Below are 13,083 nucleotides of genomic sequence, written 5' to 3' on the forward strand. Positions count from 1 at the left end.
CCAGTAACAAATATCTAGACACTTTAATTATCCTTTTAATTTCCCCTAGTGGTGGCAAAATAATCCTACTCATCTTCATGAGCTGGGGGAAAAAAATCTGTGCTGGGAACATAGCAAGACAAAAAGCTCCCTGGGCTAGCCTGTTTATCCGGTAGTATGGACTTTGGCAGGGCTTTAAGAGTTTGGCTCCCTGGTGAGGGCGCTGGTCTCTCTTGGGTGTGGAAAGGGAGAGGTAGAGAGGACAGCAATCTCTTTTAAATCACAGAGAAAAGGAAACCAGGAAGTAAGGAGAAATTATTACAGTCAGCTCGTAGCTCAGGATGTTAAAGGCAATAGGCTCAGCTGGTTGGTTAATCATTAGCAAAAAGGAAAGAGCAGTGGGGGTCAGGACCGGCCAGACCACAGAGACGGACCTGAAGCAGGGAGGGAGCTCCCGGCAGAGGCAAGATGCGATCTTACCTGCAGTTCACCTCTTTCTCTTATTAACTTTACCTCGGGACATAAAGCAAGATGACTCTTCTGTTCGCAGACGTTTGTCTAAATAAAGCCCTCTTAATTTTATTTTTGCTGTGGGATTCCTAAGCAGACAAGAAGAAAAGGCATCTTTCCCTGAGCAGCCTCCCAGCTCCCACTCAGTTTGGCATTGGGGCAGCAGCTCCGGCCACAGAAAGCAAGCAGGTGAGTGTCCCCAAGCGGGGATCACTGCAGGCAGGTCTGCCCCTTGTTGTGAAACAGGGCTTTGCACCCTCTCAGAAGCCGGGGGAGTTGGTGCTGACTTCCAAGCTGCCTGGTGGAAGAAGAGAAAGTGGATCTGCAGAGACTGAGGGGAGAGGGAGAAGCCCCTCTCCCCTCCTCCCTACCACAGCACCATGGGCAACATTTGTCTGAGGTTCTGGGCGATCTTGCGGCCCTGCCTCCCCTGCTTGTTCCAGGAGGCCGACAAGCCAGCAGTGGTGATTGAGAACCCGGTGGCCCACTGCTCCCCCGATCCTCCCCAGTCGCAGAGTCAGGAGCCCAGGAGAAGCCACGGCCACTACTTTGTGGCTCTGTTTGATTACCAGGCGAGGACCACAGAGGACCTGAGCTTCCGCGTGGGCGACAAGCTCCAAGTCCTGGACACTTCCCGCGAGGGCTGGTGGTTCGCCAGGCACTTGGAGAAAAGGGAAGATGGCTCTGGCCAACGGCTACAGGGCTATATTCCTTCTAACTATGTGGCTGAGGACAGGAGCCTGCAGGCAGAGCCGTGAGTAGTACAAACCCACACTTTCTCAACTCTCTGAGGGCGGGTAATGAGTTTTCCTTCTTACCTATCCGCAGCCCCCTCATTTCCAAAGAGCTGCCCAGAAAGTAGGAGGAAGCCTTGGTAAGAACCTCCTAATTGAAACACACCTCTCCTGCTAAGGGAGAGTGAGACTGGCAGGTAATTGTTGTGGAAATGACTTCTATTACAATATGTATATCCATGGGCCCTGGGTGAATCTTCATCCATGTAAACAAATGGTGCTATTAATGCCCTACCTTTCCTTTGGCTTAAAATAAGTCATGCCTCACTTTAATAATAGAACTGCATTTCATTTGCAGGTATATCATAGATCTTCCTTAAATCTTTCAAATCTGAAGTCCAGCTCTCTCTCTTTTAAAACTTTTGAAGCATCAACCCCCAAACCTAACTCTAATTTTAATCCTTTTTCATTCTGTTAGGCACACACAGGGCCAACTAACATACAGGGTAACATTTAGAAGATGCTGATTTTTCACTACTTTTTCCCAGTAAAATCATGACTAGGCTTTTTTCTTTGAGTACCAGATATGGACTTAGGCTACCCAAATTGTGATAGTTTGGAGCTTTTATTATGATTAGAAACTGGCCAGCTACAGACACTTAGTAAGTTTTAACAAGGAAAATATAATGGCAGTATTTCCCCAGAGGAGGCGATAAAGACTACTCTGATAGTTGAAAAAAAATCCTATGAATTATGATGGACCCACAGAGGAAAATTTTATATACTTATCCACTCATCCATCCATCCACCCATCCGTGCATCCATGCATCCATGCATCCATCCATGCAAGTGCCAGGCACAGTAGTGGCGTGGTGAGTGGGGGAGGAGGGAGGTTATGCTAGTGGTGGTTGACTATAGAGTAGGTAAAGCACAGTCTTGACAATGGATACTTGAGGTTTGGTGGGTTGAGAAGCAAGTGGGGACTGTTACTCCCTAACTTTGTTCCTGCCTGGTTCCAGTGAAACCCAAGACTGGGAATGTCTCTCAGGACTCATTTTATAGAATGGATCCTTAGTAGAGGAACGAACCACTGGGGATTCACTCATTTTCTCATACGGTTCTCCTTTTTATGAGAGCTACAGCATCCTTTACTAGCCCAGGGAATAAAATGGCAAGAAAGTGCCATTGGGGCAGTACTGCTGCTTTCTAAACTCAAATACAAATACAGAAGGAGGTTTGGTAATTTTTGAGATTCTTTCCAACACCGGGAACCTATACATGTTAAGAAGGGTCTTATTTTATGCCCAAATAGAAATGAATTGAAATCTAGACTTTTGAGGAATGGAATTGTTCTCAAATGAGAAAATCATCTGCGCAAACATTTGTTTTCTGTGTTGATCTATGGGAAATATCTTATTCATTGAATTCTTACTTATGTGCATTTGTTTTTACTACTATATGATTTACAGATATGGTATGGTAAGATATGGTATTATGTATGTTTTATATTCAGCGTAACATGCATACTATACGAATGAATACTAGAATATTTATATTAGAGTCCTGAACTCATAATCTACTAATATTTTTATCATTCTATTTTTTATTCATCATGATAAGTGTACTCTTTAATCTCCACCCCATATTTCCCCCATCCCCCCATCCACATCCCCTCTGGTACTCATCAGTTTGTTCTCTCTAGTTAAGAATCTGTTTGTTGATTTCTCTTTCTCTCTCTCTTTCCCTTTGCTCATTTGTTTTGTTTCTTAAATTTCACATATGAGTGAGATCATATGGTATTTGTCTTTCTCTGACTTACTGATTTACCTTAGTTTTATATTCTCTTGCTCTATCCATGTTGCAAATGGAAAGATCTCATTCTTTTTTACAGGTGTATAATATTCCACTATCTATCTATCTATCTATCTATCTATCTATCTATCTATCTATCTATATCTATCTATAGATATCTATGTAAATATCTGTATCTATCTATCTATTTATCTATCTATCTATCTATCTATCACATCTTTATCCATTCATCTATCAGTGGACACTTGGGCTGCTTCCATAGTTTAGCTATTGTAAATAATGCTGCAATAAATATAGGGATACATGTATCCCTTTGAATTAGTGTTTTTATATATTTTTTTGTAAATACGCAATAGTATGATTACTGGATTATAGGATAGTTTTATTTTTAATTGTTTGAGGAAGCTCCATACTGTTTTCCACAGTGGCTTCACCAGTTTGCATTCCCACCAACAGTGCAAGAGGGTCCCTTTTTCTCCTCATTCTCACCAACACTTGTTGTTTCCTGTGTTTTTGGTTTTAGCCATTCTGACAGGTGTGAAGTGATATCTCATTGCAGTTTTGATTTGCATTTCCCTGATGATGAGTGATGTTGAGCATCCTTTCATGTGTCTGTTGGCCGTCTCTATGTCTTCTTTGTAGAAATGTCTGTTCATATCTTCTGCCCATTTTTTAATTGGATTATTTGGTTTTCGGGTATTGAGTTGTATCAGTTCTTTATATATTTTTGATTCTAACCCTTTATCAGATATGTCATTTTCAAATATCTTCTCCCATTCAGTAGGTTGCCTTTTAGTTGTATTGATTATTTCCTTCACTGTGCAGAAACTTGTTATTTTGATGTAGTCCCAATAGGTTAGTTTTGCTTTTGTTTCCCTTGCTTTGGGAGACATAGCTAGAAAAATGTTGCTAGGGCCAATGTCAGAGAGATTACTGCCTGTACTCTCTTCTAGGATTTTTATGGTTTCAGGTCTCACATTTAGGTCTTTAATCCATTTTGAGTTTATTTTTGTGTATGGTGAAAGAAAGTGGTCCAGTTTCATTCTTTTGCATGTAGCTGTCCAGTTTTCCCAACACCGTTTGTTGAAGAGACTGTCTTTTTCCCATTGTATATTCATTCCTCCTTTGTTGAAGATTAACTGACCATATAAATATGGGTTTATTTTGGCTTTTCTGTTCTATTCCATTGATTTGTATGTCTGTTTTTTATAATCAGTACCATACTGTTTTAATTACTACCACTTTGTAATAGAGTTTGAAATCTGGAATTGTGATACCTCTAGTTTTGTTTTTCTTTTTAAAGATTGCTTTGGCTATTTGGGGTCTTTTTTGGTTCCATACACATTTTAGGGTTCCTTGTGCTAGCTCTGTGAAAAATGCTGTTGGTATTTTGATACAGATTGCATTGAATTTATAGATTGCTCTGGGTAGTATAGACATTTTAACAATATTTGTTCTTCTAACCCATGAGCATGGAATGTCTTTCCATTTCTTTATGTCATCTTGAATTTCTTTCATCAGTGTTTTATAGTTTTATATTTGCAGATGACATGATACTATATATAGAAAGCCCTAAAGACTCTACCAAAAAAAACAAAAAACCAAAAAAACTGCTAGAACTGATAAATGAATTCAGCAAGTCTCAGGATACAAAATCAATGTACAGAAATCTGTTGAATTCCTATACGCTAATAATGAAGCAGCAGAAAGTGGAATTAAGAAAACAATCCCATTTACAACTGTACCAAAAACAATAAAATATCTAGGAATAAACTTAACCAAAGAGGTGAAAGACCTGTACTCTAAAAACCTTTTAATCTACTAATTTTAAATGTATTCAATATATATAATTGCTTAGGACCTCTGCCTGCTCATCTATAGGGTCCCTGGGATTACGTAGATCTCTGGGTTCCCCGATGGTCTGGGAACCTGAGTTCTTAATATCTCATATGTAGTGGTTTAGCTACATTCATACTTGACAAAACAGCAAATGCTGAAGAAAACAAGTAAACTGAAATAAGACAATTCAAAAGTGATAATAGTCTGGGTAACAGGTGCAAGCACAGTGTCCTTTGCTTATTTAGATTATATTTGCCTAACAAACACAAAATAAGATGACTAAAATATTGTGGCTATTTTTTTATTCTCATGGGCTATCTGTAACCAAGAATACTTTTTCTTTTCTGCACGTAACTCCTGACATTTTTCCTCTTGGAAGTGGTTCTCAGCAGTATTCCTGTGTGTCATACTGACCTATAGTGGGCTCTCCTTGGGATCTTCACATCCACTGGAATAAAAACTCGATGCCCAGAAGATGTTGCCACTGTGCCTCTTGGTCAACGTGGACCATTTCTTTTCATTTAAGTGTACACCATGGCCTTCATCTATGAACAGAGGTTATTAATGAGAGTTCTTGCCACCAAATGGCTAAATTCCTTCAATACTTTTGGTGCAGGTAGCTGCAGCCTCTAGAATTCCAGTCCATTTCAAGTGGTAGTGATTTGAACTTAACAGTTAAGCAGTTAACAGTCTTCTGAGTGAGGGTGTCCAAGTGGCCCACACAGTGCCTTAGTACCTGGGGAATTACACAAAGAAGTCTTTTAATATCTTTCTTCATTGAGTGTTTCAAAGTTACACTTCATTTTTTTCCTTTCAAATACTGTGGAAGTTAATGTAGTTTATTTTACAATGAGCTCAGTATATAGCATTAAGTAAAGATTATTGTTTATATTTGCCTGTGTGAGATGGGAGGCAATGGGAAACCAGTGAAAACTGAATCATCTAATTCCTAAGTAGACTAGTTTAATGCATGCATATTAGTATTTATCTGTTTGTGTCTTTATTCTTGACTTGCTGAAATAAGAAAACAATGCAAATACTTCTGGAGTTACCAATGTTAGAGCAAAACAGTTGAAGGTTTTAGCTTTTTTTTTGTTTTTTTAATACTAAGAGGTAGAGATGTTAAAAAAAGAACTATGCTATTGTTAAAAGATAAACCAATTTAATACTTGATTGTTATTCCACTTTGAAATACCTTTTCTGAATATCTTGCATTAAGTGATATAATAAAGCCTTTCTTAATGACTTATTTTGTCTCTAGGAAAAATTATTATATTTACCTTAACTTCAATTTGAACTCCTAGGTCCTTTCATAGATGAGTACTATTCTTCAATATCTTCAACATGGAATTTCTCAAAAGCCTTGCTCTTAGAGTCTGATTACTCAGAACTCTGTTTGCATTTTTTTCTTTTTTTTAAAATTTATTTATTTTTATTTAAATTCAGTTAACATATAATGTATTATTGGTTTCAGAGGTAGAAGTCAGTGATTCATCAGTCTCATATAATACCCAGTGTTCATTACATCACGTGCCCTCCTTCATGTCCATCCCCCAGTTACCCCATCCTCCCAACCCTCTCCCCTCCAGGAACGCTCAGTTTGTTTCCTATAATTAAGAGTCTCTTATGGTTTGTCTCCCTCTCTGATTTTGTCTTGTTTTATATTTTCCCTCTCTTCCCCTATGATCCTGTTTGTTTCTTAAATTCCACGTATCAGTGAGATCATATGATACATGTCTTTCTCTGATTGACTTATTTCGCTTAGCATAACACCCTCTAGTTCCATCCACATGGTTGCAAATGGCAGGATTTCATTTTTTGATGGCTGAGTAGTATTCCATCCATTTACATTTTTTAATTCACAGTGTTTTTAGAAATAAAGTTCACCCAGAAAATAATGGTATGGAAATTACATATAAACCTTGGAGCCAAGAACAATGGCTTTAAATTCCATGTTTTTACTGTAAAAAAAAATTTAATGCAATATAGTGATGAAAAGCAAAATGGTCAGCAATTGTACAATTTACACATAGCAAATCATTTATCCACAAAGGGTTTAAAAAGTTCTTTGCCTAATTGTCTAAGTGTGCTTTAGGTGGTGCTCACACACTTTATACCAAATTAAACTATGAAAGCATTCAATGGAAAGCTTTTTCTCCTCCTTTCAATTACCACATAAAGGCAGATTATTTCCAGTTCCTCTCCTATTCACCATTTTATGAGCTGCTTTGAAAAAAAATATTTGTACCTTGTAATTTTGTTGGTAGTTTATGCTATGAAATAAAAGTGTTAGAATTTTATGAAGTATAAATGTAATGGAATTTCTCCCCATCTGTTTAGGGCATATCTTCCTAATTGTGCTCCTCTTTACTGTGTCAAACTAGAGTTCTATCAAAATTTTATCTAATTTAAGATCATTGCCATTGTCTGGCTTGAAGAAAGTAGCACTGAAAAATAAAGGGGTCTGTTCTCAGGAAGAGAATTCTTTTACCCCACCATTTTAAAATACAATTGGAGCTTCACTATTTGGTGATTTGAATACTGCTGAATTTGATAACTACCCAATACAAGTTGTGCGTAGTGTTCCTAGTTACTTTCAAACTAGATGTCAGTAGACTTCTTTCTCAGCTGGGTAATGAAGCCACCTTTTGAATCTTATTAGTGAACGATGTAGTTTAAAAATTAAAATTATTAAGACATAAATAAATGAAGGCATCAGAATATATATATATATATATATATATATATATATATATATATAAAATTTGAGTCTAATTGACATACAATGTAACATTAGTTGCAGGTGTACAGCATAGTAATTTGACAAGTTTTTACATTATGCTCCGTTGACCACAAGTGTAGCTACCATCTGTCCCCATATATCGCTATTACAATACCATTGACTATATTTCTTATGCCTTGCCCCTTTATCCCTATAACGTAGTCATTGCATAACTGGAAGCCTGTTTCTCCCACTCCCCTGCACCCATTTTGCCCAACCCCCATCCTCCTCCCCTCTGGCAACCATCAGTTTGTTCTCTGTATTATTAGGTCTGATTCTGCTTTTTGTTTATTCATTTGTTTTTCATTTTTTTTTATGAGTGAAATCATATGGTATTTGTCTTTCTTAGCCTGACTTATTTCACTTAGCATAATACCCTCAAGATCCATCCATGTTGTCTCAAATGGCATGATCTCATCTTTTTTATGATTTCATAATGTTTCAGATACCCCACATCTTCCTTATCTGTTCATCTATTGATGGACACTTAGGTTGCTTCCATATTTTGGTTATTGTAAATAATGCTGTAATAAACATAGGAGTGCATATGTCTTTTCAAATTAAGGTTTTCATTTTATTTGGGTAAGTACCCATTAGTAGAATTTTTTGATCATGTAATATTTTTGTTTTTAATTTTTTGAGGAACTTCCATACTATTTTCCACAGTGGCTATACCAAAGGCATCAGTATATTCACAAACCAATCTGACATATCTACTTTGAGTAGCTTAAATCACTAGAAAATCACCTACAGGCAAGTCATCCTATAATTGTTCTTTTTCCAGATCATTTATTTCTTTCCCTTTGTGATAGTTTTCAAGGAAGACTAAGTGCATATATGTGGAAAATGAAAATAAGGCATTTTCAGTTTCTCCCCCTAAGACAAAGGATAAATACCATTGTTTTAGAAACTAAGTAAAATAGAGATTTCCATATATAAGTAAAATATATCGTAAGAATAATATAGCTGTTATCAAAATAAATGTTTCAGATAAATCCAACATAAGAATTTTAGGACAAATAATTTAGTTAGAAAAATGTCTTATTAAGTGACTTATTACCTATAGAATTATGATGTATTCTCTTCTAATCCCTTGACGTAAAATAATAAATATGGTGCTAAAATACTTAATTTATAAAACATTACATTGCAGATATTATATGGTTGGTTGTTCATATTAATATAACTATTATGCTTATGTTAACATAACTGTGTTTCTCTTAATTTGTTATATAATGAATTTTATGTAAATTGTCACCATTTTCAAGAAAAATGATAATTAACTGCTAAATTAAAATAAATTTTAGGGCGCCTGGGTGGCTCAGTCGGTTGTGTCTGCCTTCTGCTCAGGTCATGATCCCAGGGTCCTGGGATCGAGTCCCACATCAGGCTCCCTGCTCGGCTGGGAGCCTGCTTCTCCCTCTGCTCCCCGCTCATGCTCTCTCTTGCTATCTCTGTCTCTCTCTCTCAAATAAATAAATAAAATCTTTAAAATAAAATAAAATAAATTTTATAAGAATAATGGCAAAGTCACAGAAGAGAGGAAAAGAGGAACCAACTAAACTGCACTAAAATCACAGTTAAGGGTCATCTGGGTGGCTCTGTTGGTTAAGCATCAGACTCGTGATTTTGGCTCAGGTCATAATCTGAGCTCGAGTCCCCTGTTGGGCTCTTGCTGGGTGTGGAGCCTGCTTAAGATTCTCTTTCTCCCACTCCCTCTGCCCCTCCCCTTCTCTCCTCCTCTCTAAAAAAAAAAAAAAATCACAGTTAAAGTGTAAGTGTAATTAATAGCAGTTTAAAGTAGTTGCTGAATAGTAAAATTTGATTACATGTATCTCAAGATATCTTTGAGAAGCAGTGAAATGACACCCCAAGAAAGAGTTGTTTTGCATGGCATATTGCAATTGAAACTTTCAAAGTATTGGGGCACCTGGGTGGCTCAGTCGTTAAGCATCCATCTTCAGCTCAGGTCATGATACCAGGGTCCTGGGATTGAGCCCCGCATTGAGCCCCACATCAGGCTCCCTGCTCAGTGGGGAGCCTCTTTCTCCCTCTCTTGCTCCCCTTGTGCCATAGTCCAGCTCCAGCCAGGGTGGGTCTCTCGTAGAAAAGGATGGCGTCGGCGAATAAGGAGACACAGACACAGGATCAGGTTGCAAGCATCTCCTCCTGACAGCCTCGGAGGAACTTTATTTATATGTTAGGATATTTTTGTTTTTCCAAATCTTAGATCATTTTCTGGATTACAGCCATAGCCTTCTTTCATTTTTCCTTTGTAATGATTAACATGACCTTTATTGATTTCTGCTTATTGGCTTTCGCTAAAACTAAAAAACAGTACGCAAAGAGAGAGGTGCTAGACAGAGCGTGACCGTCTTGTTATTTTGTTCTATAGAAACTAATTCTTCGTGGAATTAGTTTCCTTATGATTGCTTAGATAGGCGTAACTAAGATGAGTAATCACTTTATCATGAAACCCCAGAAATATTCCCACAATTATAAAGATTGCCATAAACAAAATGAAAGAGAATAGCAGGAGCCAGCCCAGAAATATTCCCACAATTATATAGATTGCCATAAACAAAATGAAAGAGAATAGCAGGAGCCAGCTGTGGAGTCTGGAGTCTCCTGTTTTCAGGATCGTCCCCCATACTTGGACTTTGTCAAACAGCATGAGTAGCTTGGCTCGCGCCACCCCTCCTTGTGTTCTCTCTGTCAAATAAATAAATAAAATCTTTAAAAAAAAAAGAAAGAAAGAAAATGAACAACCACCAAAAAAACCAACTCTTTCTCTAGTAAGAGTATTGATTTTTTTTTTCAGGTTTTCAACAAATTACTAATGATGAAAAAAATTTTATATAAAAAAATAAAATGATGAATACTATAAAAATTTTTCATATGAGTGAATTAATTTATAAGCTACTGTGCTTCAATCCTACAGATTAGAGCCTAAATTCCAACTTAATCAGATTCATTTTTTGAAAGAAAAAATATTCTATTGTTTTTTTTCTAATTTGTTTTTGTTCAGATGAATTTATTTGAATGTTTAGTTTGCTTCTGTAGATACATCCTGGTGTTATTTTTGATGAATAAAGGTCAAACATCTCACCAAACTGACATTTCCAAAGTAGACACAACCTTCTGTACAATAAAGTAGAACTAACTTTTGTTCGGCAACTATTATGTCCTGTCTACTAGGTCTTGAGGTTCCCAAGAGAAAAACAAACAAGGTTTTGCCTCAGTTAACTCTGCCTGATTATCAACTCAGAAAATTCCCTGTGGACTTCCCAACTCTCAGTACTGTAGTGAGGTACCACCATATCATGAATAAAAATCAGAGCAACCTTTGGGTTCTTGCTGGATATTTTAACTAGGTCAAAATGTTAGTGGCATAGAATTTTAATGGAAATATAATGCTAATTGCCTTTTTTTTAACGTGTTTAAGAACACAGGCTGGGTGACCAGATGATCTAAATTTGAGTCTGGCTCTGTCATGGCTTAGCTGTGTGAACTTGAGCAAATTATTTGACCCCTCTGCCTAAGTTTCTTATATGTAAAATAGGAATAAAAATGACACCTATCTCATAGGGTCATTATGTGACATAAATGAGATTATTTGTGTGAAAAGCGCACATCACAGAGAACTTCACATATAGTAAGGGCTTCATAAATGTTACCTATTACTGAGTTGCATGGCTCCCCATTTACTTATACCTAAATGAATCATACTTTGTGCATCTCCACTCTAACCTCAGCTCACAATATTTTTTCCCTGAAATGGGTTTCACATGCTGAGTGTCTTTTAGTCTTTTTTCCATACTCTCCCTCACTGCGGTCTTGGGCTTCACATGGGCAGGCTGTCTTGCCTACAAACCTCTCCCTCCTCTTTTCCTGACCACTGCTCGCTCATATTCAGTATCACCCTGTTTGTTCCTCTCTCCCTGAAGCCTTTCTTGACTTTCTGGACTACATGAGGTGACCTGCTTAGAGCCTTTAACATCATTCATCATCATTGCTTATCTATTATCAGAAACTATAAGCTCTGGGTGTGGGAGGCGGAGAGAGGAGCCACTGCCTTGGGCCCCAGAGCTTAGTGTGGTGCCTAAATAATAAGCACCCCTAAATATTGTTTGGGTAAATGAATAATTAAATGAATGTTTACTTATCTACAAATCTCAAATCTTTTGAAGGCAGCTGACAAAACTACCTTTTTTTTTTTTTTTAACAGTTCTTCTCTGAGTTGCTTTTTTACCTACCAGAGATATCTAATGAGTTTCTAAAGGCATAGGGCATTTTGCATTCTTTTCTCAATGAATTGTTCATGTCTTAATTTTTGGTTAGACTCATAGTCATAATAGCATAATTTCTAGGGTCCCAGAAATTTGTGGCTTTAATCCACTCCTGGGGAAAAAATACTTAGGGGTCACAGATTGATTTGAATATTATCCATAATGTAGAATGAGTATCGAGCCAGAAACAGATTGTGAATCTTATTGAAATGGTATTTAAAAATCACATATATACATATTAAACTATATTGTGGTTATATTTAGAGTAAAGGAATTATTGGCCTGAGCTTTTAAATGGACAGAAAACCAAAACCCATTTACAAAATTAATGTAATGGGGCCAGACTTGTAATTTCAGTTTTTATGCTTAACAGACATAATTTCAAATTATTATGTATATGAAATATTTTTCAGATTGTGCATGCTGAAAGTTTGATGCTTTTACTGAATATTAATAGATTTTCACTGTCACATTCTAAAACATTACCAAACACAATAATTATATGTTCTTTTTACTGGTTTTCTTACTAATTAGCTGCTAATTTCTCTGCAGCATTTTCTGACTCCCATTTTTAATGGGGGTTCTTAACACTTATTAGCACTGGAAAGATTGGACCAGTTTTTCTGGGGGAAGGTAGTTATGCAGATTGATTGTATTTTAGACCTCCTTATGGCTGTTTTCCTGAAGCCTGCAACTTTAGTATTAGTTTATGTGGATTTTTTTGAAGATTAACATAACAAGAATTTTGCTAAACTATATAGGTGCAAATGTAGATCATGTGATCTGTATTATACACCTTCATGCTTATTTAACTACTTTCAGATGCCATATAGACTGTCCCTTGTGTATGATCTTTTTGTCATGAGGTCATTTTTTTCTACAAAGTTTTTCAATTAGGTTTTTTCCTATTTAAAAATTGATTTAATTTTAGTGTTAGATTCTTAAATGTTTTTATTTGTCTTCTTTTTTATTTGTATGCATATTTTGTAGTGCCTTTAAATTCAGACTAAATTTCTCAATTAGAGATTGTTTTCATGAATTTTTTGCCTTTTGAAGGGTAAAATGGGAATGCAATTCAAGAAGTGCTGTAACTAAGAACTTTTGTAATTCAAGAAATACTATTACTGAGAACTTTTAA

At 36.7% G+C, this 13,083-nt stretch overlaps 1 protein-coding gene across 1 annotated transcript in view; it reads left to right on the forward strand.

Moving 5' to 3' along the window:
• Window positions 1-404: 404 nt before the first annotated feature.
• Window positions 405-13,083, forward strand: part of FRK (fyn related Src family tyrosine kinase) — a 105,820-nt gene continuing 93,141 nt past the window's right edge. The window contains exon 1 of the mRNA XM_036082231.2: window positions 405-1,243. Within this exon, the coding sequence (XP_035938124.1) occupies window positions 870-1,243 (374 nt within the window). The 5' untranslated portion in view covers window positions 405-869. The remainder of the gene's footprint in view (window positions 1,244-13,083) is intronic.

This window comes from Halichoerus grypus, chromosome 9 (assembly GCF_964656455.1).
Source record: "Halichoerus grypus chromosome 9, mHalGry1.hap1.1, whole genome shotgun sequence".
Taxonomy (NCBI): Eukaryota; Metazoa; Chordata; class Mammalia; order Carnivora; family Phocidae; genus Halichoerus; species Halichoerus grypus.